Source organism: Ornithorhynchus anatinus, chromosome X2, assembly GCF_004115215.2.
Source record: "Ornithorhynchus anatinus isolate Pmale09 chromosome X2, mOrnAna1.pri.v4, whole genome shotgun sequence".
Lineage (NCBI taxonomy): Eukaryota > Metazoa > Chordata > Mammalia > Monotremata > Ornithorhynchidae > Ornithorhynchus > Ornithorhynchus anatinus.
The window spans coordinates 24,747,506-24,770,256 of NC_041750.1; the positions used below are offsets into that span (position 1 = coordinate 24,747,506).

General features: G+C 53.4%; 1 protein-coding gene across 3 annotated transcripts; it reads left to right on the forward strand.

The window, feature by feature from the left end:
• Positions 1-181: 181 nt before the first annotated feature.
• GMPR (guanosine monophosphate reductase) lies at positions 182-22,424 on the forward strand. 3 transcript variants are annotated; one of them, XM_029053206.2, is made up of 9 exons: positions 182-615; positions 3,755-3,874; positions 5,251-5,334; positions 7,548-7,721; positions 13,407-13,488; positions 14,501-14,607; positions 17,849-17,891; positions 20,590-20,749; positions 21,391-22,424. In XM_029053206.2, the coding sequence occupies exons 1-9, from the start codon at positions 529-531 to the stop codon at positions 21,569-21,571; spliced, it is 1,038 nt and encodes a 345-aa protein (XP_028909039.1). In that variant the 5' UTR covers positions 182-528; the 3' UTR covers positions 21,572-22,424. The 3 variants fall into 3 exon arrangements, with proteins under 3 accessions (XP_028909039.1, XP_028909041.1, XP_028909042.1); XM_029053208.2 differs by lacking the exon at positions 182-615 and adding an exon at positions 1,290-1,470; XM_029053209.1 differs by lacking the exon at positions 182-615 and adding an exon at positions 2,896-3,028.
• Positions 22,425-22,751: the final 327 nt, after the last annotated feature.

Sequence of the window (22,751 nt, forward strand, 5' to 3'; positions counted from 1 at the left end):
CTCCACCCCCTTCTCTCTCTCTCCACTCCCTCCTCTCTCCTCCCCCTGCTTTTTCTCCACCCTCTCCTCTTCCCCCACCCCCTCCTCTCTCCTCCCCCTGCTTTTTCTCCACCCCTTCCTCTTCCCCCACCCCCTCCTCTTCCTCCACCCTCTTCTTTCATTCCTCCTCCTCTCTTTCCACCCCTCCTCTTCCTCCACCCCCTCCTCTCCCTCTTCCTCCTCCTCCCTCTCCCTCCTCCTTCCCCAAGCTCGGAGATTCCGGATCGAGTCCCCTCTGCAGCGTCCTGGCTCCAGGCCCGGGGTCCGGAGGGGAGGGAGTTGCAACCGCTGCATCCGCTGCAACCGCTGCAGCCGCAGCCCTCCTTGCCTAGGGCCGGTGCGGGCCGGGCTCAGCTGGGCTGCAGGTCCTCGGCGGGAGCACCGGGAGCACCGGCGGAGAGAGCAGGGGAGCAGCAGCCGCCGGAGGGAGAGAAGCGCCCCCGTCCCCTTTCCCTTTCCCTTTTCCTTTTCTTTTCCCTTGCCGGCGCCATGCCCCGCATAGAGACCGATCTCAAACTGGACTTTAAAGACGTCCTGCTCAGACCCAAAAGGAGCAGCCTCAAAAGCCGGGCCGAGGTGCTGTTGCCGTCCCTTGGTTTGATGCCTGTGACCTTGCCGCTTCCCCCAGAGCCCTCTTCCCTCTCTTTCCCCCTAACCTCTTCCTCCCCGTCTTCCGCATAGCACCTTGCCTTCCCTCCCTCAGCTGCCTTCTGCCTCCTCCTCCTCCTCTCCTACCTCTTCATCCTTCCCTCCTTCTTCCCTCCCTCCTTCTTCCCCCCTCCTCTCCCACCTCTTCCTTTCTCCCCCTTCTTTCCTTCTCCTCTCCCTTCCCTCCTCTTCTACTTCTTTCTTCCCTCGTTCTTCCTTCTTCCCCTCCTCCTCTCCTACCTCTTCCTTTCTCCCCTCCTTCTTTCCTCTTCTCCCTTCCCTTCTTCTCCCTTCCCTCCTTCTTCCCTCCTCTTCTACCTCTTTCTTCCCTCGTTATTCCTTCTTCCCTCTCCTACCTCTTCCTTTCTCCCCTCCTTCTTTTCTCCTCCTTTCCCTTCCCTCCTTTCCTCCTCCTCTTCTCCCTTCCCTCCTTCTTCCTCCTCCTCTCCTACCCCTTCCTCTTCCTCCCCCCCCCACTTTTTCCTTCCCTCCTTCTTCCCTCCTCCTCCCTACCTTTTCCCTCCTCCTCTCCTACCTCTTCCTCTAACTTCCCTCCTTCTTTCCTCCCCCTCCTAATAAGAGTAATAATAATTGCAGTATTTAAGCGCTTACTATCTGCCAGGCACTGTACTGAGCACTGGGGTGGATACAGCCAGATCGGTTTGGACTCGATGGAGATTTTTTTCTTTCCCCACAAAGAGCCGGGGGGAGAGAAAATGGAAATAAATATCCCCTCTGCCACGGCTGCCTTTGAGCAGGGGGTAGGCTGCAATGACCACCCAGGTAATAGTTTTGGAAGGAAGAAGGACTCAGACTCTAAGTCTGTCTCGGTAAACTTCAGAGTTCTTCAAGGAGTTAGTGACCTTGCCGGTTGGGCCGGCAGGTGCCTGCAGTTTGATGATAATAATAACTATGGTATTTGTTCAGCACTTACTGTGTGGCAAGCACTGATCTAAGTGCTGGGGTAGATTCACACTAATCAGGTTGGACACAGTCCCCGTCCCCCAAGGGGATCACAGTTTTAATTCCCATTTTATAGATGAGGTACCTGAGGCACCGAGAAGTGACTTGCCCGAGGTCACGCAGCAGACAAGTGGCAGAGTCCGGATTAGAATCCAGGTCCTTCCAACTCCTAGGGCTGTACTCTATCCAGTAAGCCACACTGCTGGTCAGACTGGGCAAGGGCCTAGGAGAGTGGGGAAGAAAGCTGTGAGGCTTGGAGGAGCTATACATTGTGCTTTCAATTTGCCCAAACAGGAAATCACGGTGCAGTTTTGACTAACAGGTGGGCATCAATCCCTCAAGAGAAATTTCTGAGTGCCAACTGTGTGCAGACCGCTTGGGAGAGTACGACATTACCAGGGGCGACCTAATGGAAAGAGTACAGGACAGGGAGGGAGGAAACCCAGGTTCCGATCCCGGCTCTGGCACCAGCCTGCTGCGTGAACTTGTGCAAGTCACTTAACTTCTCTGTGCCTCTGTTTCCTCGTCTGTGAAATGGCGATTCAATGTAGGTTCTCCCTCCCCGCCCACACGCCTTTTTATGATATTTGTTAAACCCTTATTATGTGCTGCCAGGTACTGGCAGGGGCTTAGGCTGAGAGCACGATGAGGAACAGGGATTGGGTCTGATCTGCTTATATCGTATCTACCCCATGCTCAGCACAGTGCTTGGCACAAAGTAAGCATTGAATAAATACCACAATTGTTATTGTTGTTGGAAGTAGACACGATCCCTAAGGAGTGTATTATCTAAGCAGGGAGACAGACCCTGAAATAAATAAGAGGTTGTGGGGATTAACGGAGTTTAAAGATCTGAATTCAATGGCGGGCTGACGACTGACTCATCTAAAGGGGCTGTGGGCATCCAAGTGCCTAGGTAGCATTTGGGAAGCAGCGTGGCTCAGCGGAAAGAGCATGGACTTGGGAGTCAGAGGTCATGGGTTTGAATCCCGACTCTGCCGCTTGTCAGCTGTGTGACTGTGGGCAAGTCACTTAACTTCTCTGTGATTAAGACCGTGAGCCTCACGTGGGACAATCTGATTACCCTGTATCTACCCCAGCGCTTAGAACAGTGCTCTGCACGTAGTAAGCGCTTAAATACCAACATTATTATTATTATTTGGGGGAGGGGGTGGGGGAGGGTTTAGGGTGAGGAGATGAGAGATTAATCAGGGAAGACTTCCTGAAGAGATGGGTTTAGTCTGGAGAAAGGAGATTGGATTGGAGGCAGGGAAATGGCCGGCTGGAGGGGAAAGGGGAGAGTCACCTAGTTCTCTGGAACAGCCAGTCCAAGAACCCCACGTGGCTGCCAGGATTTGAGAAAGAGCAGCAAGTGCAGGTAAAGAAATTGGACACCGCCCTCCCTCCCTCCCCCAGGGCTCTGAAGCGGCAGGAATAAACAGCTCTGGCCTGAGCCCAAGAAGAGGCTGCCCTCTCCTTCCCACCGTAGAAAATCAGCACAAACACCAACCTCCTTAAGCAGTGACTGGGGCTGCCCTGATGTGCCGCCTCCACACTAATTATGATATTTATGAAGCACTAACTATGGGCCAAAGCCCCGTGCTAAGCCTTGGGGCAGATAAAAGGGAATCGGATCAATCCCCCCTGCGTCGCTTGGGCTCGCAGTTTAAGAAGGAGGGAGACCGGGTGTCAGCCCCATTTTTCGGGTGTGGAAACTGAGGTCCAGAGATGTCAAGTGACCTGCCCAAAACGCAGCAGCAGGCTAGGGATGGGGGGAGTTGGGATCAGAGCCCTGGGGTGTTGACTCCCAGTCCTTTGAGCTTCCTCTCAGGCGGTGCCGCCTATTTGCATGGTCAGTTGGAGAGGTTGGAATCAGAAAGCCTCAGGTGAGGTTTAAGCCCTTGGGTGAGCTAGCGGCGGTGTAGAACCTTCTTCAGAGTCCTACTAAAATCACATCTTCTCCAGGAAGTCTTCCCTGACTAACCACTTCGCTCCCCACTGTATTCTCCCTCCCTTCTGCATCGCCTAGGCTCGTGAGTCCTCCCCCGAATCCTGTCGAGGGGCCTGAGAGCACTGACCGGTATGTTTTGCTGTCCCCACACAGGTGGATTTGGAGTGTAGCTACACGTTTCGCAACTCCAAGCAGACTTACAAAGGGATCCCCATCATCGTGGCAAACATGGACACGGTTGGCACATTTGAGATGGCAGCAATGATGACACATGTAAGTGTGCGTTTGGATGCATATGTGTGTTTGTGTGTGTGGGGGGGGGGGGGGAGGGCACACACATGGCCTAGGGGAAAGAGCACAGGACTGGGAGTCAGAAAACCTGGGTTCTAATCTGGGCCCTGCCACTTGCCTTCTGTGTGACCTTGGGCAAATCACTTAACCTTTCTGTGCCTCCATTTCCTCAGCTGTAAAAATGGGGATAAATGCCCGTTCTCCCTCTCCCTTTGACTGTGAGTCCCATGTGGGACAGGGACCGCATCTGATCCGATCGTATCAGTCCCAGCCCGTAGCACGGGGTTTCGAACACGTTCAGTGTTATTAACGAGGCATTCTCCCCGGGCTGATTGTGCCACCGATGGGACGAGTGAAATAAAGAAAGCCGGTGGGGACAGCAAGTCAGAGGTTGGCCCAAGACTCCTCTCATCCCTTGCTTGTTGCACTGGACGCAACACATTGAACTAAGCACTTGGGTGAGTACAAAAGAGTCATGACACGTGTTCCCTGCCCATTTACATTTGTCGGGGAAGTTCGTAGATCAGTTTCTGTTTCTTCCCAATTTACCTCTAGACTGTAAGCTCATTGTGGACAGGGAATGTGCCGTTTATTGTTATATTATACTCTCCCACGTGCTTAGTACAGTGCTTTGCGCACAGTAAGCACTCAATAAATATAATTGAATGAATGAATGAATCTCCTTTTTGTCCAGCCCTCCCTTGACCTCCTATCAATATAAATGTTTAGGGCAACAGTGGTAATGACATGGCATGGACTTTGGAATCATAGCATTTGGGGCAGTGTCGCTTAGTGGCAAAAAACATGGGACTGGGAAACCAGGAGTCCTGGGTTCTAATCCCACCTCAGCCTGCTGTGTGACCTTAGGCAAATCACTTTTCCTCTCTGAGCCAGTTTCCTCCTCTGTAAAATGGGAACATCTTCTCTACCTACCTCTTAGATTGGATCCCCAAGTGGGCTAGGAACTGTGTGCTTTGATTATCTTATTTACCGCTGAGCTTGGTATTTAGTAAACCCGATGATGATGATTATCTGATGGGGAACTTCTGAGACAGACTAGTAATGTAGTTCCACCCAACAACCACCCCGCAGAGTAGCTATTGTTGCAGAAGGAGAAGGAAAAGATGGCTAGACTGGCATTTGGAAGAGTCCCTGCCTTTTTTGCTCAATGCACAGCACTGTCCGCCTCCTAGACCAATCGACCACCCCGGCGAATGGCTCTTTCGTGCCTAAAGCCTTTTCCAGAAAGTTGAACAGGAACCTCAGAAAGACCTGGCGCTGTGCTGTTATTTGTTAATACCCGCTGCAGAAAAAGTAGGCCGATGGTTCCCACCCTAATCGTATCGTTTATTTCCTAGCATGCCATGTTCACCGCGATTCATAAACATTACTCTCTGGAAGACTGGAAGGCCTTTGCCAGCGATCATCCAGAATGTTTGGAGGTGGGTCCCATCCCAGCCTGCGGTGAGAGCCGGTGGCTCCGAGTGGACTCGGGAGGGTGGGGAGTGAATACGGTGTATTGAGAAGGGATCATTTGGGAGATTTAAGGGGATTTGTTTGTAGGGTGGGAGGGCTAACCACTGTGACAACAAAGTTGGGTTCCAGTGAATCCCTTGTTCCTTTATGCATCTCTCTGGGATCAGCTGGGCCTCACTGAGAGAGAGAGTGTGTGTGTTGGGGTGGGGGGGGGCGGGTGGAGGGGCACCTGTAGGGAGAACAAAGCTGGAAAAGGACCTGGGTTCTAATCCCACCTCTGCCATTTTGCCTGCTGTTTGACCTCAGGCAAGCCACTTCACTTCTCTGTGCCTCAGTTCCCTCAACTGTAAAATGGAGATTGAATACCTGTTCTCACTCCTACTTATGATATAAGCCCCATGTCGGACCTGATGACCTTGTATCTACCCCAGCGCTCAGAACAGTGCTTGACAAATAGTAAGCACTTAACAAATACCACAATTACTATTATTATTATTATTAAGAAGTGTTAACTCTACACCGTGGTTTAAGAAAGCTGTATTTATCTGTGAATTGACCCTAGGAGCATCTAGGCGGGGATCATAGCCCAGAGAAGGATTTTACTTTCAGCTCATACTTAAAGAGACAGAGGCAGAGATTAGGCAAATGGGATAGCAGGAACGAAAGGTTAATCTGAGCTCAAATATGTTCCCAGACAGACACCTATAGGAGTATACGGTCATATGCACCAATATGATCCATTTTAATTGTGTATTGTTCTGAACTAGTAAAATGAGAATACACTAGGGAAGCAGTGTAGCCTAGCGGAAAGAGCAAGGGCTTGGGAGCCAGAGGACCTGGGTTCTAATCCCTGCTCCGCCACTTGTTTGCTGTATGAACTTGGGCACATCACTTCTCTGTACCCCAGTTACCTCATCTGTAAAATGGGGATTCAGTCCTCCTCCCTCCGACTGCGAGGCCTGTGTGAGTCAGGGACTGTGTCCGACCAGATTATTTTATAGCCACCCCAGCGCTTAGAGCACAGAGTAAGCGCTTAGTACCATAAATAATAAGTAAATAGCAGAGACCTGGAGTTCCCTCTCACTCTGTGAGACTTGGTTCTTTTCATGAGGACAATTTACAATGTGATACAAAATTTTACCATTGAAAAGAACAACAAATAAAGTACCCCTGGGTACTCCTACTGTGTCCTCACCCTGTCCGATGCCAGGCATAAACAGTTTCCTCTAGCACTGTATCCAGACAGGCTCACATTGTCAGATAAACAGTCCCTAATTCCCTAACGGTGTTCCAAACAAAGGATCCAGTGAAAACCCACATTGTCAGAACTGGCTGTACTAGGACCTGTTCCAGCATTTTCCTAAAATAGGCACTCGATATATCTGGTCGGCTAGTGTTTGTTCTTCCTTTTGTCTCCAAGAGCCTTCTTTGAAGTGTAACAGAGTTCTCACTGTATCTTCCTGACTGCATTTTGACAAACTTCCTTAGAGTGTTGACCATAAATACCCCAGTTACCTCCACGGTTTTCTGAGTTAGACTTGCCCGACCCAAGTTTCTGAAAAAGGCTGGAAAGTGTCGGATCAGGGCTGAAAAGACCCAAATGGTGGTCTCCTGGATTCTTAGTTTTTCATTCATTTGTTCATTCAGTCATATTTATTGAGCGCTTACTGTGTGCAGAGCACCATACCAAGCGTTCGGGAGAGTACAATAAAACAATAAATAAAGACGCCCGTTCCCTCCCAGGCCTCATTTTCCCTTTCTCCCTCTTAAAATTCCTGCCATCATTATGCTCCCATTCTCAAAATGAAAAGTTGGTGGCTTAGTCTTTTAACCCAAACCGTGGATAGCACGATCCCCTCCTCAGTGTGGGATTTAAATTAAAGATTAAAGGTGCCACTGCAATGATTCTAGAATGAATGACTGTCCAAGGACTTCATTGAAAAGAGTCCAGTTGAAAAATGGGAAGGGGGGGGCAAAAGATCTTGGGAAAGGTAGAGAGGGCATTACTGAAATCTCCACCAACAGGATGGCCTATCCCGTGTAAAATGGGCTGTGCTTAATGGAGTTTCAGCGATGAAGTTCTCAGTGATAGAGTTTGGCCCAAAGCTGGAGTTGGGAGAGAGGACCCTGAGGTCGTGTCTTTATTTTTTGAACCTCTCTTTGTTTTTGCTCGGCCCAGCATGTAGCTGTGAGCTCCGGCAGTGGTCAGAGTGACCTGGAACGGATGAGCGGTATCTTGGAAGCCGTCCCTCAGATAAAGTACATTTGCCTGGATGTCGCCAACGGCTATTCGGAGCACTTTGTGGCATTTGTAAAAGAGGTCCGGGCAAAATTCCCCAACCACACCATCATGGTAAGTCCCGAGCAGGTGCCTTGGGGCGGAAGGGTGAGCCTACGGGTATGTTCTTCAGGGTAATGTATGTGGCAAGAGGGGACCTAAAGGATTGTCATCAGCCATGGAAAACTTGGCTCCACCAAAGGGAAATTTCCAGCCACATTGCTTGCTGTGTAACTTTGGGCAAGTCACTTGAATTCTGTGTGCCTCGCTTTCCTCAACTGTAAAATGGGGCTACCTGTTCTCCCTCCTATTTAGACTGTGAGCCCCATGTGGGACAGGGACTGTGTCTGACCTAAATAACTCGTACTTACCCCAGCACTTAGAACAGGGCTTACACACAGTAAGCGCTGAACAAAAACGATTTTTAAAAAGGGACAAATAGAGCTGTATTTCTGTGCAGCTTTTCTGTTACAACATAAGGGAACACATTTGCTATTCGCCCCACAGCACTTACATACCTATCTATACGTTATATATTATAAATCAGGGATTTATATAGCATCTGTCTCCACCTCTAGATTGTAAACTCATTGTGGGCAGGGAACTTTGTTTTACTGGACTCTCTCAAGCACTTAGTATGGTCCTCTGTAAGCTCTCAATAAATACCACTGATTGATTGAAGGATAGTGTCGTAGGGTATCGAGAACAGTGGGGGAGAAGAGCAGTGGAGGAGCAGTGTAGTCTGGTGGAAGGAGCACAGGATTTAGGTTCCGATTCCAGCTCTGCTACTTGGCTGCTGTGTGACCTTGGCTAGGTCATTTAAACTCTGTGTGCCTCCGCTCCCTCATCTGCAAAATGGAGTTTAAATAATTGTTCTCCCTTCTCCTTAGACTATGAGCTCCAGGGACTGTGTCCAAGCTGATTATCTTGTATTGATCGTCTTGTAATAATCCCAGTGCTTGGCACGTAGTAAATGCTTGTAAGCTCACTGTGGGCAGGGAATGTATCTACTAACTCTATTGTATCTCTCCCAAGCGCTTAGTAAAGTGCTGTGCACACAGTAAGGATTCAATAAATACCAGTGATGGATGAACAGATGCCATTATTATTATTATTACGTGGGAGAGTAGAGAAGCATGGAGAAGCAGCGTGGCTCAGGGGAAAGAGCATGGGCTTGGGAGTCAGAGGTCATGGGTTCGAATGCCGGCTCTACCACTTGTCAGCTGTGTGACTGTGGGCAAGTCACTTAACTTCTCTGTGCCTCAGTTCCCTCACCTGTAAAATGGGGATTAACTGTGAACCTCACGTGGGACAACCTGATGACCCTGTATCTCCCCCAGCGCTTAGAACAGTGCTCTGCACAGAGTAAGCGCTTAACAAATACCAACATTATTATTATTATTATTAGAGCACTGAAGGACAAAACTCTCTTGCCAGCTCGGATCCAGCAGGTTATGCTAAGGGATGGGAGTGGGAACGTGAAGTTGGATCCTTTGAGTAGCCCCCAGCAACCAATGGTCCAAGCATTCTGGCCAGCCAGCACAGTGACTTCTTTTTCCTGTTTGGTTTCCTAGCAATACACAGACAACCTTCCCCTCTTCCTAATCCTTCATTGTCTGTGCTGATCCCAGTCAGCTGTGATTCACTGGGGCGGATCAGAGAGTCCTGCATTCTTTAAAAAAAAAACAAGTTGTAAAGACGCTGTGCAGGGCAACTTCTCGTAGAGCCCTTGGGATGTGGTGAGATAAACTCTCTCACGATGATCAGGTTTCCCGAAGATGAACGAGTCCATCAGTGCTAAATACGATGGGGAGGATGATGACGATACTCAAAAGAATACCAAAGTGGCACTTGAAAAATTCTTGGCGAATGTCAGATGCTCCAAGCAGGCAGTCTAAGGCTCTGGCCTGTCTCCCTGCTCCTTTAGGGAAAACCCACCCTCTTCTGCGTCCTTATCCTGGCCTCGGTCTCAGAGAAGTTTGAGTTCACAGGGCTGGAGGTTGCTTTGCAGGGACGAAGAATCCCGGGTTGATTCGGATCTATTAATGTAGCTGAGGCCTGGATTTCTTGGAGCGGGTGAGGAAGCTCTCCCTCCAGCCCCTAGAACCTTGTGATCTGGAGGAGTTGGGGTCACAGGGCAAATCACTTCGCTTCTCTTGGCCTCGGTTACCTCATCTGTAAAATGGGGATTAACATCGTGAGCCCCATGTGGGACATGGACTGTGGCCAACCTGATTAACTTGTACCTACCACAGCGCTTAGTACAGCGCCTGGCACACAGTAAGCACTTAACAGATACCTTCTTTAAAAAATGGATTCTCAATCCAGGGTAGGGCTAAATTAGCGGGCAGTGGAAGAAGGAAACGTGCAGGAAAATGGCCAGACTCTTCCCCGGTCAGTCCGTCTGGTCTTCTTTGTTACTAGGAGGGAGGGGAGTCAGAGGACCTGGGTTCTAATCCCCGCTCGGGCACCTGTCTGCTCTTTGACCTCGGGCAAGTCACTTAACTTCTTTGGGCTCCAACTACCTTGGGGATTAAGACTGTGAATCCTATGTGGGACAGGGCCGTAGTCCTCTGGCCCGCAGGCCTGTGCTCTTTCTGCTTCTCTGCGTGTGCTCTGCATTCCTGGTAAGCCTCTATCTGCTCAGCCCACTAGGGACTTTGCTTCTGCGATAAAGCCGGCTTGCTAATCTCCATGTGGACATACATGCTCATCTCCTCCTCACCCGCAGCCCAGATTCTCTAAGATCTGGCCCAGTTTTCTGCTGCAAACTGCGCTTCCTTTATTCCCCTCAGTTTTCTCTTCAGCCTTGCCCCGATTTCATTTCTAACCTCTGAGTGTATCTCTGTACGTGTCTGCCAGCGTGCCCGCGTGCACACATGCACACGGCGGTGCCCGTGCCTGCACACACGTACGCACGTGAATCTCTTTTCATGTCTGCAGATGGGAACCCAAATGCCTGATCCACAGCATTTATTGGCTAACACCTTGCGGTTGGAAAATATCCTATAATCGTGGAGTGAGTATTCTGTGTGACCTTAGGCAAGTCGCTTAATCCATCTGTGCCTCGGTTTCCTCATCTGTCCTCCCTCTTAGACAGAAGGATGGGGACTGTGCCAGATGTGTATTCTGTCTACCCCAGCACTTAGCACAGTGCTTAGCTTATAGTAAGTGCTTCACAAATGCCATTATTACTGTCATTATTATTGTTAGCTTTATCAGGTTTTTTGATGTTACATCTGTTGATCAAGGACCAGATCGACGCTTAGATGACAGGATAGGATCAATGACAATCAAGGGGTCTGATTCTAGTGCCTGATATTATTCACTGGTTATCTGTCTTTTTAATCAATCAATCCCTGCCCCTAAGGATCTTCCACGCGACCTATCAATCACTGGTATTTATTGAGCGCTTACTCTGTGCTGAACACTCCGCTAAGCACTGGGAAGAGGCCAAGAGAGCAGGAAGACATGATCCCTGCCCTCAAAGAATCTAGTGGATCTATCTTTCTACAGATCTAGTTAGATTTTTACCGTTGTACTCCCCCAGATGCTTAGTACAGTCCAGAAGGCCGAAACTGCAGACGGTATGAGAAGCAGGGAGGCTTAGTGGATGGAGCAGAGGCTTGGGAGTCATAAGGATCTGTGTTCTAATCCCGGCTCCACCACGTGTCTGCTGTGAGACCTCGGGCAAGTCGCTTAACTTCTCTGGGCCTCAGTTACCTCATCTGTAAAATGGGGATTAAGAGTATAAGCCCCATGTGGGACGGGGGACTGTGTCCAGCCTGATTAACCTGTATCTACCCATCACTTAGAACTGTGCTTGGCGCATAGTAAGAGCTTAACAAGTACCATAATTATTTGTAATATATCTATAATTCCTTTTATTTATATCGATGCCTGTTTACTTGTTTTGATGTCTGTCTCCCCCCTTCTAGACTGTGAGCCCATAGTTGGGTAGGCATTGTCTCTATCTGTTGCTGAATTGTATTTTCCAAGCGCTTAGTACAGTGCCCTGCACACAGTAAGCGCTCAATAAATCCGATTGAATGAATTATTATTAGACCTGCAAGCAAGCAGCTGGATTGGAATGGCTCTGCCGACTGTGACTTCTGTGCCTGGGCTCGGGTGTTGGTGAGGCAGCCGGGGGAATGCAGACCCAACGAGCCAGCTGTATCTCACCGGCTCCGGCCGAGCCTCCGGATAGGGTCCCTAAAGGGTAGCGAGTTCCCCCCTCCCCCTTATCTCTTCCCCACATTCGGCACGCAGGCTGCCCATCTCCAACCCAGCCTCCTCCGGAAACTACTATTCTACCGCGTCACTCCACGGCGGCAAGTCCGCTGCAGATAGAACTGGTTATATCGAGTAGCTCTTTCTTGTGCTGTGCTGTCCTGGGAGAGGGGATGAATAAAGGGAGCCAGGGCGACGCAGAAGGGAGTGGGAGAAGACAAAAGAAGGGCTTAGTCAGAGAAGGCCTCTTGGAGGAGATGGGCCTTCAATAGGGCTTTGAAGGGGGAACAGTAACTGTCTTTTGGATATAAGGAGGGAGGGCGCTCCAGGCCAGAGGCAGGATGCGGGAGAGGGGTCGGCGGCGAGATAGGCGAGATCCAAGTACAGTGAGTAGATCCGTGGATGGAGAGGCTTAAACCCAGTAATGGGGAGGTTTTGTTTGACCTGGACGGGCAGGGGTTGGGGGTTTTTGAGGAATGGCAAGATGTGAGTCGAGCGATCGATCGATCATTCGACCGGTGGTATTCTTCGAATCCGTACGGTGGGCAGAGCGATCGATCGATCATGGCGTCTACTGAGCATTTAGCGCACGCCAAGGACCGTCTTAAGCGCTTAGGAGAGGACATCAGATTTGGTGGACGTGTTCCCTGCCCAAAGGGAGCTTACAGTCTGGAGAAGGAGAGAGAACATTAAAATAAATTATGGATACATACGCAAATACTGAGGACGGGGTGGTTATCCAGTGCTTAAAGGGTACAGATCCAAGGGGCATAGTCGATGCAGAAGGGGGAGAGAATAGGGAAAGAGAGGGTTTATTCAGGGAGGGCTTCTTGGAGGAGATTGGGATTTTTAATAGGGTTTTGAAGGTAGGGAGAGTGGTGATCTGTAATGCATGGAGCGGGAGGGAGTCTCTGGAGGTGTTGGGTTGGTGGTGAGGAGAGCGAAAATTAGAATTGGTAGACACCACCCTAGCCCTTGGGGAGCAGACAATCTAGTGTGGGTGATCCTTCAAGAAGATGATCCATGAAGCAGCAAGTATAGATTGGAGGCGCGGAGGGATAATATGACACACACATCTTGAAACATTGTGGTACAGCACCCCCAGAGGGACAGGGATCGTGTCTAATTCCCACCTGTGCATTCTTTCCCCACGTTTAGTATGATGCTCCGCACACAGTAAGTGCTTAAAAAAGACTACCACTACTAGGTGAGCGCTTCTTCGTAGTGAATCCCCTTAGCTAACGGGGCAGACTAGCTCCACCCCGAGGGGTAGGCAAATCTTTGTCAGACTAAGCTCCTAGTGGCACTTGTGCAGAGGGAGGGCGGTTTTAAATAGTCTGTGGACTTCTGGGATTGATTGGGCTTCTCTTTTTTCTCTCCCTATGTCTCTCCATCTCTTGCCATCTCTCTCTGTTTCTCCCTCCATCTCTTTCTCTTTTCTCTCTCCCTACTTCCCTCCGTCTCTTGCCATCTCTCTCTGGCTCTTCCTCCATCTCTCTCTCTCCCTCTCTTTCTCCCCATCTCTCTCAGGCAGGTAATGTGGTGACAGGAGAGATGGTCGAGGAACTCATTCTGTCTGGAGCTGACATCATCAAAGTGGGAATTGGACCAGGTAAGCCCAATCGACGAGGCAGAGAGACTCAGGGAGAGAAAGTTGAGAAGGAGCATGGCTTAGTGGATAAGGTACAGGCCCGGGAATCGGAAGGACTTGGGTTCTAATCCCGGCTCTGTCACTTGTCTGCTGTGTGAACTTGGCCAAGTCACTGAACTTCTCTGGACCTCACTTCCCTCATCTGAAAAATGGGGATGAAGACTGTGAACCCTATGTGGGACATGGACCGTCTCCGGTCTGACTAGTTTAAATCGACCCCGGTGCTTAGTACAGTGCCTGGCATATAGTAAGTGCTCAAAAAATATTAAAAAAAAAATGTTCTATGAATGAGCTGGTCGAGGCCGCTCCTACAGGCTGTGGTCCCACTGATAAGGAAGCAGAAGCAGCATGGCCTAGTGGATAGAGCACGGGCCTGGGAATCAGAAGGACCTAGGTCCTAATTCTGGCCCCACCACTCTTCTGCCGTGTGACCTTGGGCAAGTCACTTAACTTCTATATGCCTGTTACTTCATCTGTAAAATGGGGACAGGTACTGGGTCCACCCTGATCTTGTATCTACCCCAGTGCTTAGTACAGTGCCTGGTACATACAAAATGCTTAATGAATACCACAAAAACAGAACAGCCGCACCACTGGCTTGCTGGGCGACTTTGGGCAAGTCACTTAACCTGTCTGGGCCTCAGTTTCCTCATCTGTAAATTGGGGCTAACCACACCTATCCGTCCCTACCCTACAGGGATCGGGGAGGGAGGATATAGAAAATGAGATCATTGGCGGGAGAGTACTATCCCTCCGGATCAACTCTCCTTTCCCTCCGACTGTAGGCTTGGTGGGAGGGGAGCATTATTCTGTGTGTGTGTATTTGTGTTTTTGTGCGTCTGTGCTTGTGTGCCGGCACTTGGTGTCTGTGAGGGCAGGATGGGGGTAGGAGATACATGTGATGTCTGGGTGGAAGGAGTAACAACTTTTCTCGCCCGCCTTCCCCCCCATGTGTGTTCTGTGTCCCTCCCAGGTTCCGTGTGCACCACCCGCCACAAGACTGGCGTGGGCTACCCTCAGTTCAGCGCTGTGATCGAGTGCGCCGACTCCGCCCACGGCCTCAAGGGCCACATCATTTCGGTGAGTCTGCCCTTCCGTCTCCCCGTCCGTCCGACTGACCACCGGGGCCGGCCACTCCGTCCCCGGGGGGGGGAGGCTGGTAGCTCAGGCCTCTCGCTTCTCCCCTGCCCGAGAGCCCCTGGGGTCCCAGCCCCGGGCCCGGAGAAGGGGGGCCAAGCAGCAGCCCCTGACCCTGAGGCTCCCAGGGGTGGCCGTCCCCCTGTCCGGAGGCCGGGAGAGGTAGACGGAGGCCAAACAAGACCGGAAGCTCCCTGGGGCAGGGAACGTGTCTACCGACTCAGTCCTATTGGACTCTCCCAAGCGCTAAGTTCAGTGCTCTGCACACCGTAAGCGCTTAATAAATACCACCGATCGATCGATTGGCTGTGGGCACCGTCCGTGATGTCTCCATATCCTGAAGCGTGTCCCGATTTACTTAATAGAGGCCCTAGAGTTTGGGGAACACAGAGGGACCACTTAGTAGTTTCAGTCAATCTCCAGTGGGCTTTACTCCATCAATGTGGTATTTGTTGAGCGCTTGCTATGCGCAGGGTACTGTACTAAGCGCTTGGGAGAGTCCAGTAGAACAGAGTTGGTAGACACGTTCCCTGCCCACAGTGAGCTTACAGTCTAGTAGGGGCTAAGCAGTGGGGTAGGCAGTTGGGAACATTCTCCGGAAGCAAAGAGCTCTTCACCTTGCCTTCTCCACCTCTCGATCCTCATAGCTGACACAAGGAAGGTGTGAAGCCCCCTGCCCAGTCCTCCGCCGGGCAAAGCTTCTTCTCCTCCCTCATCGACACCCATGCCCGTCACCCCCGCCGATTGTTCCGGACCTTTAACTCTCTCCTTAGGCCCCCTGTTCCTCCCCCTCCCCCATCTCTCACCCCCAATGATCTGGCCACCTATTTCCTCACGAAAATCAACACGATCAGGTCTGAGCTCCCCAAAGTCACCCCTCCGCCTCTCCCCTCCCCCCCACCGACCCCCTCCCCTACTTTCCCATCCTTCCCTGCAGTATCCTCAGAGGAGATCTCCTCCCTCCTCGCAAGTGCCACCCCCTCCACCTGCGCCTCGGACCCCATTCCCTCTCACCTTCTTAAAACCGTCGCCCCTGCCCTCCTCCCTTCCTTAACTTCTATTTTTAACCACTCAATCTCCAAGGGCTCCTTCCCCTCTGCCTTCAAACATGCCCACGTCTCCCCCATCCTAAAAAAAACCCGCTCTTGACCCCACTTCCCCCTCCAGTTGTCGTCCTATCTCCCTACTACCCTTCCTTTCCAAAATGCTAGAACGAGTCGTCTACAATCGATGCCTAGAATTCCTTAACTCCCATTCTCTCCCAGACCCCCTCCGATCTGGCTTCCGTCCCCTCCACTCTACCGAGACTGCTCTCTCTAAGGTCACCCGTGACCTCCTCCTTGCCAAATCCAATGGCTCCTACTCCATCCTGATCCTCCTTGACCTCTCTGCTGCCTTTGACACTGTCGACCATCCCCTCCTCCTCCGTACCTTATCTCACCTTGGCTTCACGGACTCCGTCCTCTCCCGGTTCTCCTCTTACCTCTCTGGCCGATCATTCTCGGTCTCCTACGCCGGAGCCTCCTCCCCCTCCCATCCTTTAACTGTCGGAGTTCCTCAAGGGTCAGTTCTCGGCCCTCTTCTGTTCTCCATTTACACTCACTCCCTCGGTGGACTCATCCGCTCTCACGGCTTCGACTGCCATCTCTACGCAGATGACACGCAGATCTACATCTCCGCCCCTGTCCTCTCCCCCTCCCCTTCAGGCTCGCATCTCCTCCCGCCTCCGGGACGTCTCCACCCGGATGTCGGCCCGCCACCTAAAACTCAACATGAGCGAGACTGAGCTCCTCATCTTCCCTCCCGAACCCGGTCCTCTCCCAGACTTCTCTATCACCGTGGATGGCACGACCATCCTTCCCGTCCCGCAGGCCCGCAATCTCGGTGTCATCCTTGACTCGTCCCTCTCGTTCACCCCACACATCCTATCCGTTACCGAGACCTGCCGGTTCCACCTCTACGATATCGCCAAGATCCGCCCTTTCCTCTCCACCCAAACGGCTACCTTACTGCTACGGGCTCTCGTTATATCCCGGCTAGACTACTGTGTCGGCCTTCTCTCTGACCTCCCTTCCTCCTCTCTCGCCCCGCTCCGGTCTATTCTTCCCTCCGCTGCCTGGCTCATCTTCCCGCAGAAACGATCTGGGCGTGTCACTCCCCTTCTTAAACAACTCCAGCGGTTGCCTGTCGACCTCCGCTCCAAACAAAAACTCCTCACTCTAGGCTTCGAGGCTCTCCGTCACCTCGCCCCTTCCTACCTCTCCTCCCTTCTCTCTTTCTACCGCCCACCCCGCACGCTCCGCTCCTCCGCCGCCCACCTCCTCGCCGTCCCTCGGTCTCGCCCGTCCCGCCGTCGACCCCCGGGTCACGTCCTCCCGCGGTCCCGGAACGCCCTCCCTCCTCACCTCCGCCAAACCGATTCTCTTTCCCTCTTCAAAACCCTACTTAAAAATCACCTCCTCCAAGAGGCGTTCCCAGACTGAGCTCCTCGTCCCCCTCTACTCCCTCTGCCATCCCCCCTTTACCTCTCCGCAGCTAAAGCCTCATTTTCCCCTTTTCCCTCTGCTCCTCCACCTCTCCCTTCCCGTCCCCACAGCACTGTACTCGTCCGCTCGACTGTATATATTTTCGTTACCCTATTTATTTTGTTAATGAATTGTACGTCGCCTCGATTCTATTTAGTCGCCATCGGTTTTTACGAGACGTTCTTCCCCTCGACGCTGTTTAGTGCCATCGTTCTCGTCTGTCCGTCTCCCCCCGATTAGACCGTAAGCCCGTCCAACGGCAGGGACCGTCTCTATCTGTTGCCGACTTGTTCATCCCAAGCGCTTAGTACAGTGCTCTGCACATAGTAAGCGCTCAATAAATACTATTGAATGAATGAATGCTGAGATCACAAGTGCCAAAAGCCTGACAATATAGATATATATCTGTATATGGACGGATATGGATATATATCGGTAATTTGTCCATTTATATTAACGTCTGTCTCCCCCCTCTAGACTGTAAGCCCGCTGCGGTCAGGGAATGTGTCCGTTATATTGTATTCTCCCAAGCTCTTAGTACAGTGCCGTGCACACGGTAAGCGCTCCATAAATACGACCGATCGGCTGACTGACCGAAGCAGCGACGGGCCCCCTCCCGCTCGCTCTCTCCCTCACCTTCCGGACTTGCCTTCCTGCAGGATGGAGGCTGCGTTTGCCCGGGAGACGTCGCCAAAGCCTTTGGTAAGCGTGGGGTGCGGGGCTTGGGATCTGGGGCGCCGGGCGAGGGGTGCAGGGTTCGGGGTGGCGGGTGAAGGATGCCCCGGGATGGCCGCCGATAGGCGTTGCCAATACGGGCCTCTCCCCGGAGGCGGGGGGGTGCAGGGGAAGCGGGAAAAGGCGGGGCAGGGCCGACCCATCACGGCCTGCCAGGTCGGGGCGCCGGATTCAGCAGGGCGGACCCGCCAACGGCTCGCCCGTCCGACGAGCCCGGCTCTCTGCTTCTTTGGGATTTTTGAAACTGGGGGGCTGGCCAGGAGGGGTTAGCCCTCCCCCCCCCCCCCCCCCCGGGCAGGCAGGGGGAGAGAACCCAGGGGTTGGTTCTCCATCCTTCCGCCCAAATGGCCCGTTAGACTTGGGTGGGGGGTGGGAGGCCGCTAGGGGGCGGCAGCGTCTCGTGGTCGGAATCTCGGAGCTGGAATTTGTGGAAATTGTAATTGCTGTGCCTCAGATTCCGGGAGGGCATCCTCCGCCTCGCCCCTCCGCCTACACGGCCCCCACTCCTTCTCTTGCCCAGCCTTCGGCTCCTCCACTCCCACCTCCCTGCCCGCCCAGGTCCACGGCGGACAAGTGGCAGAGCCGGAATTAGAACCCAAGTCCTTCTGACGCCCGGGCCCGCGCTCCGTCCGCTAACCCGTGCAGCTTTTCAGGGAGAAAGGCCGAAGACGGGGAGGTCGGCAAGATCTCGTCGCCGACCTCTTCCCCACGTCCTCCCCGTAGCCTGCGGCTCCTTCCCCCTCCGTATATATTAGACCACCACCTTCTCCACCGTCACAACATTATTAAGGGCACACCTCCTCCGAGAGACCTTCTCCGATTAGGCCCTTTTACCCCCCGGCTCGCTCTCCCTTCTCTGTCTTCTGTGCACCTGGATCTGTGACCTTTGGACATTTGATATTCGGCTACCCCCAACCCCACGGAAGCAGCGTGGTTCAGGGGCAAGAGCCCGGGCTTGGGAGTCAGAGCTCATGAGTTCGAATCCCGGCTCCGGCACTTGTCAGCGGGGTGACTGTGGGCAAGCCACTTCACTTCTCTGTGCCTTAGTTACCTCATCTGTAAAATGGGGATCAACGGTGAGCCTCACGTGGCACAACCTGATTACCCTGTATCTCCCCCCGTGCTTAGAACGGTGCTCGGCACATAGTAAGCGCTTAACAAATACCAACATTATTATTATTTCTTTAAACCAGATATTACAAATTACTTATTCCTATTCATGTCCATCTCCCCCTCTAGACGGTAAGCTTGTTATGGGCGGGGAACGTTTCTGCTGGCTCTGATGTGTTGTGCTCTCCCAAGCGCTTCCTACAGTACTCCGCAGGTAGGAAGCGCTCAGTAAATACCACTGATTGATTGATAGACGTGCTGCCTGCCCACCAGAAGCTAGTGACAAGGTAGCGACAATTTGCTTTCCCTCGTAGCGGGCCTCCGTGAGCTTTCACATTCCCGTTCTGGGCCGAACTGAGGGGGGGTCGGCCACTTCGCGGGATGCTTTCGGTTTCCGAGTTCTCACTTCACGGCTGAAATGTTTGTAGACTTTGATGCTGACTCATTCTCTTTATTCCCAAGCTTTAGTGGTGTGAAATGTGATCTGTTGTAATGACTAACTAGCTGAGGCCCGGGAAACATTTGCAGGAATTTTATGTTTTCTCCTCCTCCTGTCTGGCTTTTCCCACCGCCCCCTTCCATGTCTGCTCTCTCCGTCTCTCTCCGTGTCTCTGTCCTTGTCTCGCTCCCCTTGCCTCTGCACCCCAGTTCCGCTGATCCCGTAACGTGCAGAGGCAGTGTGGCCCAGTGGAAAGAGCACAGGGCTGGGAGTCGGAGGACGTGGGTCCGAATCTGCCTCTGCCACTCGCTTGCTGCGTGATCTCGGGCAAGTCCCTTAATTTCTCTGTGCCTCTAAATGGGGGCTCTCCTTCCCCCTTAGACTTGTAGGCCCCACGTAGAACGGGGACTGTGTCTGGCTTCAGTCGATCATACTTATTGAGTGTTTACTGCGTGCAGAGCATTGTACTGAGCGCTTGGGAGAGTACAATATGACAGTGTTAGACATATTCCATGTCCTTTTGCTTACAGTATAAATCCATTATTTATCTTATTATTAATAAAAATTGTGGTATTTTAAGTGCTTACTATGAGCCAAGCACTGTACTAAGCAGGGCTGGGGTAGATAGCCGAAAATCGGGTCCCAGTGTGCCTGTGGTCCCGGCCCGGGGGGGGGGGGGGGGGACGACATGAGACAACCGGGAGAGGGCCGGGTCTCTCTTCGCTGCCTTGGATTTGCTCCCTTTATTCACCCCTCCCTCAGCCTCATAACATCTACGTCCATAGCCACAGTTTATTTCTATTAATATCAGTCTCCCTCTCTAGACTGTCAGCTCCCGGTGGGCAAGAAACACGCCTACCCACTCTGTTATACCGTTCTCCCCCAAGCACTTAGCACAATGCGCTGCCCACAGTTAGCGCCGAATAAATACGCTCGATTGACCGAGGGCTGGCACGAGGCTTCCTCGTCCCCGCGGCAGGCCGGGGGCTAAGCTTCTCCGGCAGCGGGCAGGGCCCGGGAACTTCGTCCCAAGGCCCCGAGCCCCTTGAGTCTGTCCTAACTCCACCTTCCTCCTCGTCCTCTCCACCTCCCCCAACCGTCTCTCGGCCCGCGCAGGTGCCGGCGCGGATTTCGTCATGCTCGGGGGCATGTTTTCCGGCCACACGGAGTGCGCCGGCGAGGTCATCGAGAAGAACGGCCGCAAGGTGAAGCTGTTCTATGGGATGAGCTCCGACACGGCGATGAAGAAGCACGCGGGCGGCGTGGCCGAATACAGGTCAGGAGGCCGCTCGGGGAGCAAGGGGCGGGAGGCCGCCGGGGTGGCGGAGCGTTTCAGTCATTCAGGTGTATTTATTGGGCGCTTACTGTGTGCGGAGCACCGTACCTGAGTGCTTGGGAGAGTAAACTACGACAATAAACGGACACATTCCCTGCCCGCAACGAGCTTACGGTCTAGGAGTAAGAGGCGGGGTACAGAAGAGGGGGCCCAGCTGAAGCCAGCCGTTCCGGGCCGGCGAGCCCGCTCGCCGCTCTGATCCAGACCGCAGTGCGCTTGGCGGGTCTCCGACCCAGCTGCCTCCTCCAGAGCGGGGACCCTCCTCCCCTCCGGCCTTCGGCCACTGCCTCTGCCGAGGAGTCCGAGGGGCTCCTGGACCTAACAGGGAAGCCCGCCCTTGAACGGTAGCCCCCAGTAGGAGGTCTAAGGGTCTCAAGTCCCAGGTCTCATCACTGTGTCAAGCACTGGGGTAGGGACAAGTTAATCAGGTTGGACACAGTCCCCGTCCCACATCTTAATCCCCGTTTTACAGATGAAATAACTGAGGGCCAGAGAAGCGAAGTCCCTCGCTCAAGGTCAGGTGCTGAAAGGGTCCCGGGTTTGGGGGCGGGCTCCTGGCACTGACCGCTCTCCACCCGCAGGGCCTCCGAGGGCAAGACGGTGGAGGTGCCGTTCCGGGGCAGCGTGGAGAACACCATCCTGGACATCCTGGGTGGCCTGCGGTCCACCTGCACCTACGTGGGAGCGGCCAGGCTCAGGGAGCTCCCCCGCCGGGCCACCTTCATCCGCGTCACCCAGCAGCATAACACCGTGTTCGGCTAACCGCCACCCGCCCGGCCCTGCCTCGTCATCCCCGTCCCCCCGCCTCCGCCCGCCCACCCCGTCCTACTCCCTCCCCGGGGGCTCGCCGGGCAGCGGGTCCCTTCCTCTCCCGGCCCCAGCAGGGGGCCTTGGCTCCTTTCCCAGAATTCCCTGCCGGAGCCACACAAGAAGGGCCAAGCGGGCAGTCTCGGCCCGCTCTGGCCACCGCCGCCTTCACCGGGCACAACCCGCGCACCTCGGGCGAGAGAGGACGGAGCCGTCCTTGAGAAGGCCGTGCGTAGCGTCCGGTCTGCTCCCGGCGGGCCTTCTGCCTGGCCCAGAGGGGAGGGACGGTCCTGGCCAGCCGGGGAAGCCTCCGATCCCAACCCCCTCGCCGGAACCCATTCCTACACCCGGGGGCCCAGAGGCCACTACCGGCTGCTCCCCGAGAGAGCCCAGAAAGGGCTGGCCTTCCCAAGGGCGCCCTACCGTTTGGAGAATCCACACCCCATCCCGCCTGAAAGGAAACGAGGATTTCACCCTGGCAGCTTCACTTTAGGCGGGTCCCGCCGAGAGGAGGGAGAGCAGTAGCTAGTACCTCAGCTTCCTCTGAAACCTCTTCCCCTCCGCCCCTGGAGATGAAAGCCGGCGGACCCCAACATCCATTTTGATAGCTGACCCCTCCTAGGGCGGTAAGAGGAGCAGCGATGGTTTGGAGCGAGCGTCAGCTGCATGCAGAGCACCGTCCTAAACGCGCAGGCAGCCGAGGAGAACCACGAGGCACGTTCCCTCCCCACCGGTTTCTAAACGGACGGCGGAGACGGACTTGACACTATTTATGGAGTGAAATCAGAATAAATAATGAAACGTTAAATTGCACGTACATATATCACCTGAGGGCAGAGGGTGGGTATAAATAAAACCTAAGGGTTGGGTCCATGAGGCAGCACGTTGGGAAGCAGTCGAGAGAGGCGGGTTGGAGGAGAGGAGGAGGCTTTGAGGGGGGCAAGAGGAGGAGGGCTGGCTGAGGTCTGGTGGATTTTGGGGGTCGGGGGGGAGGGATGGGAACTCTTTCTGACCTCCTCACTCAGTGCTCTGCGTCGCCGAGGCCTCAGCCGTCTGGAGCCACGCTCAGCCAAGGGACAGTACCGGTGGTCGGGGACTGGATGGCACTGACCTCCCCCCAACTCCCCCGCCAAGG

What these genes read in the sequence shown, in the direction of transcription:
- GMPR (XM_029053206.2), top strand. Translation starts at nt 529, where the DNA reads ATGCCCCGCATAGAGACCGATCTCAAACTGGACTTTAAAGACGTCCTG. An exon ending in TGGCAGCAATGATGACACAT is followed by an intron (nt 3,875 to 5,250) that starts GTAAGTGTGCGT and finishes TTTATTTCCTAG; the next exon opens with CATGCCATGTTCACCGCGAT. An exon ending in GGCGGCGTGGCCGAATACAG is followed by an intron (nt 20,750 to 21,390) that starts GTCAGGAGGCCG and finishes CTCCACCCGCAG; the next exon opens with GGCCTCCGAGGGCAAGACGG.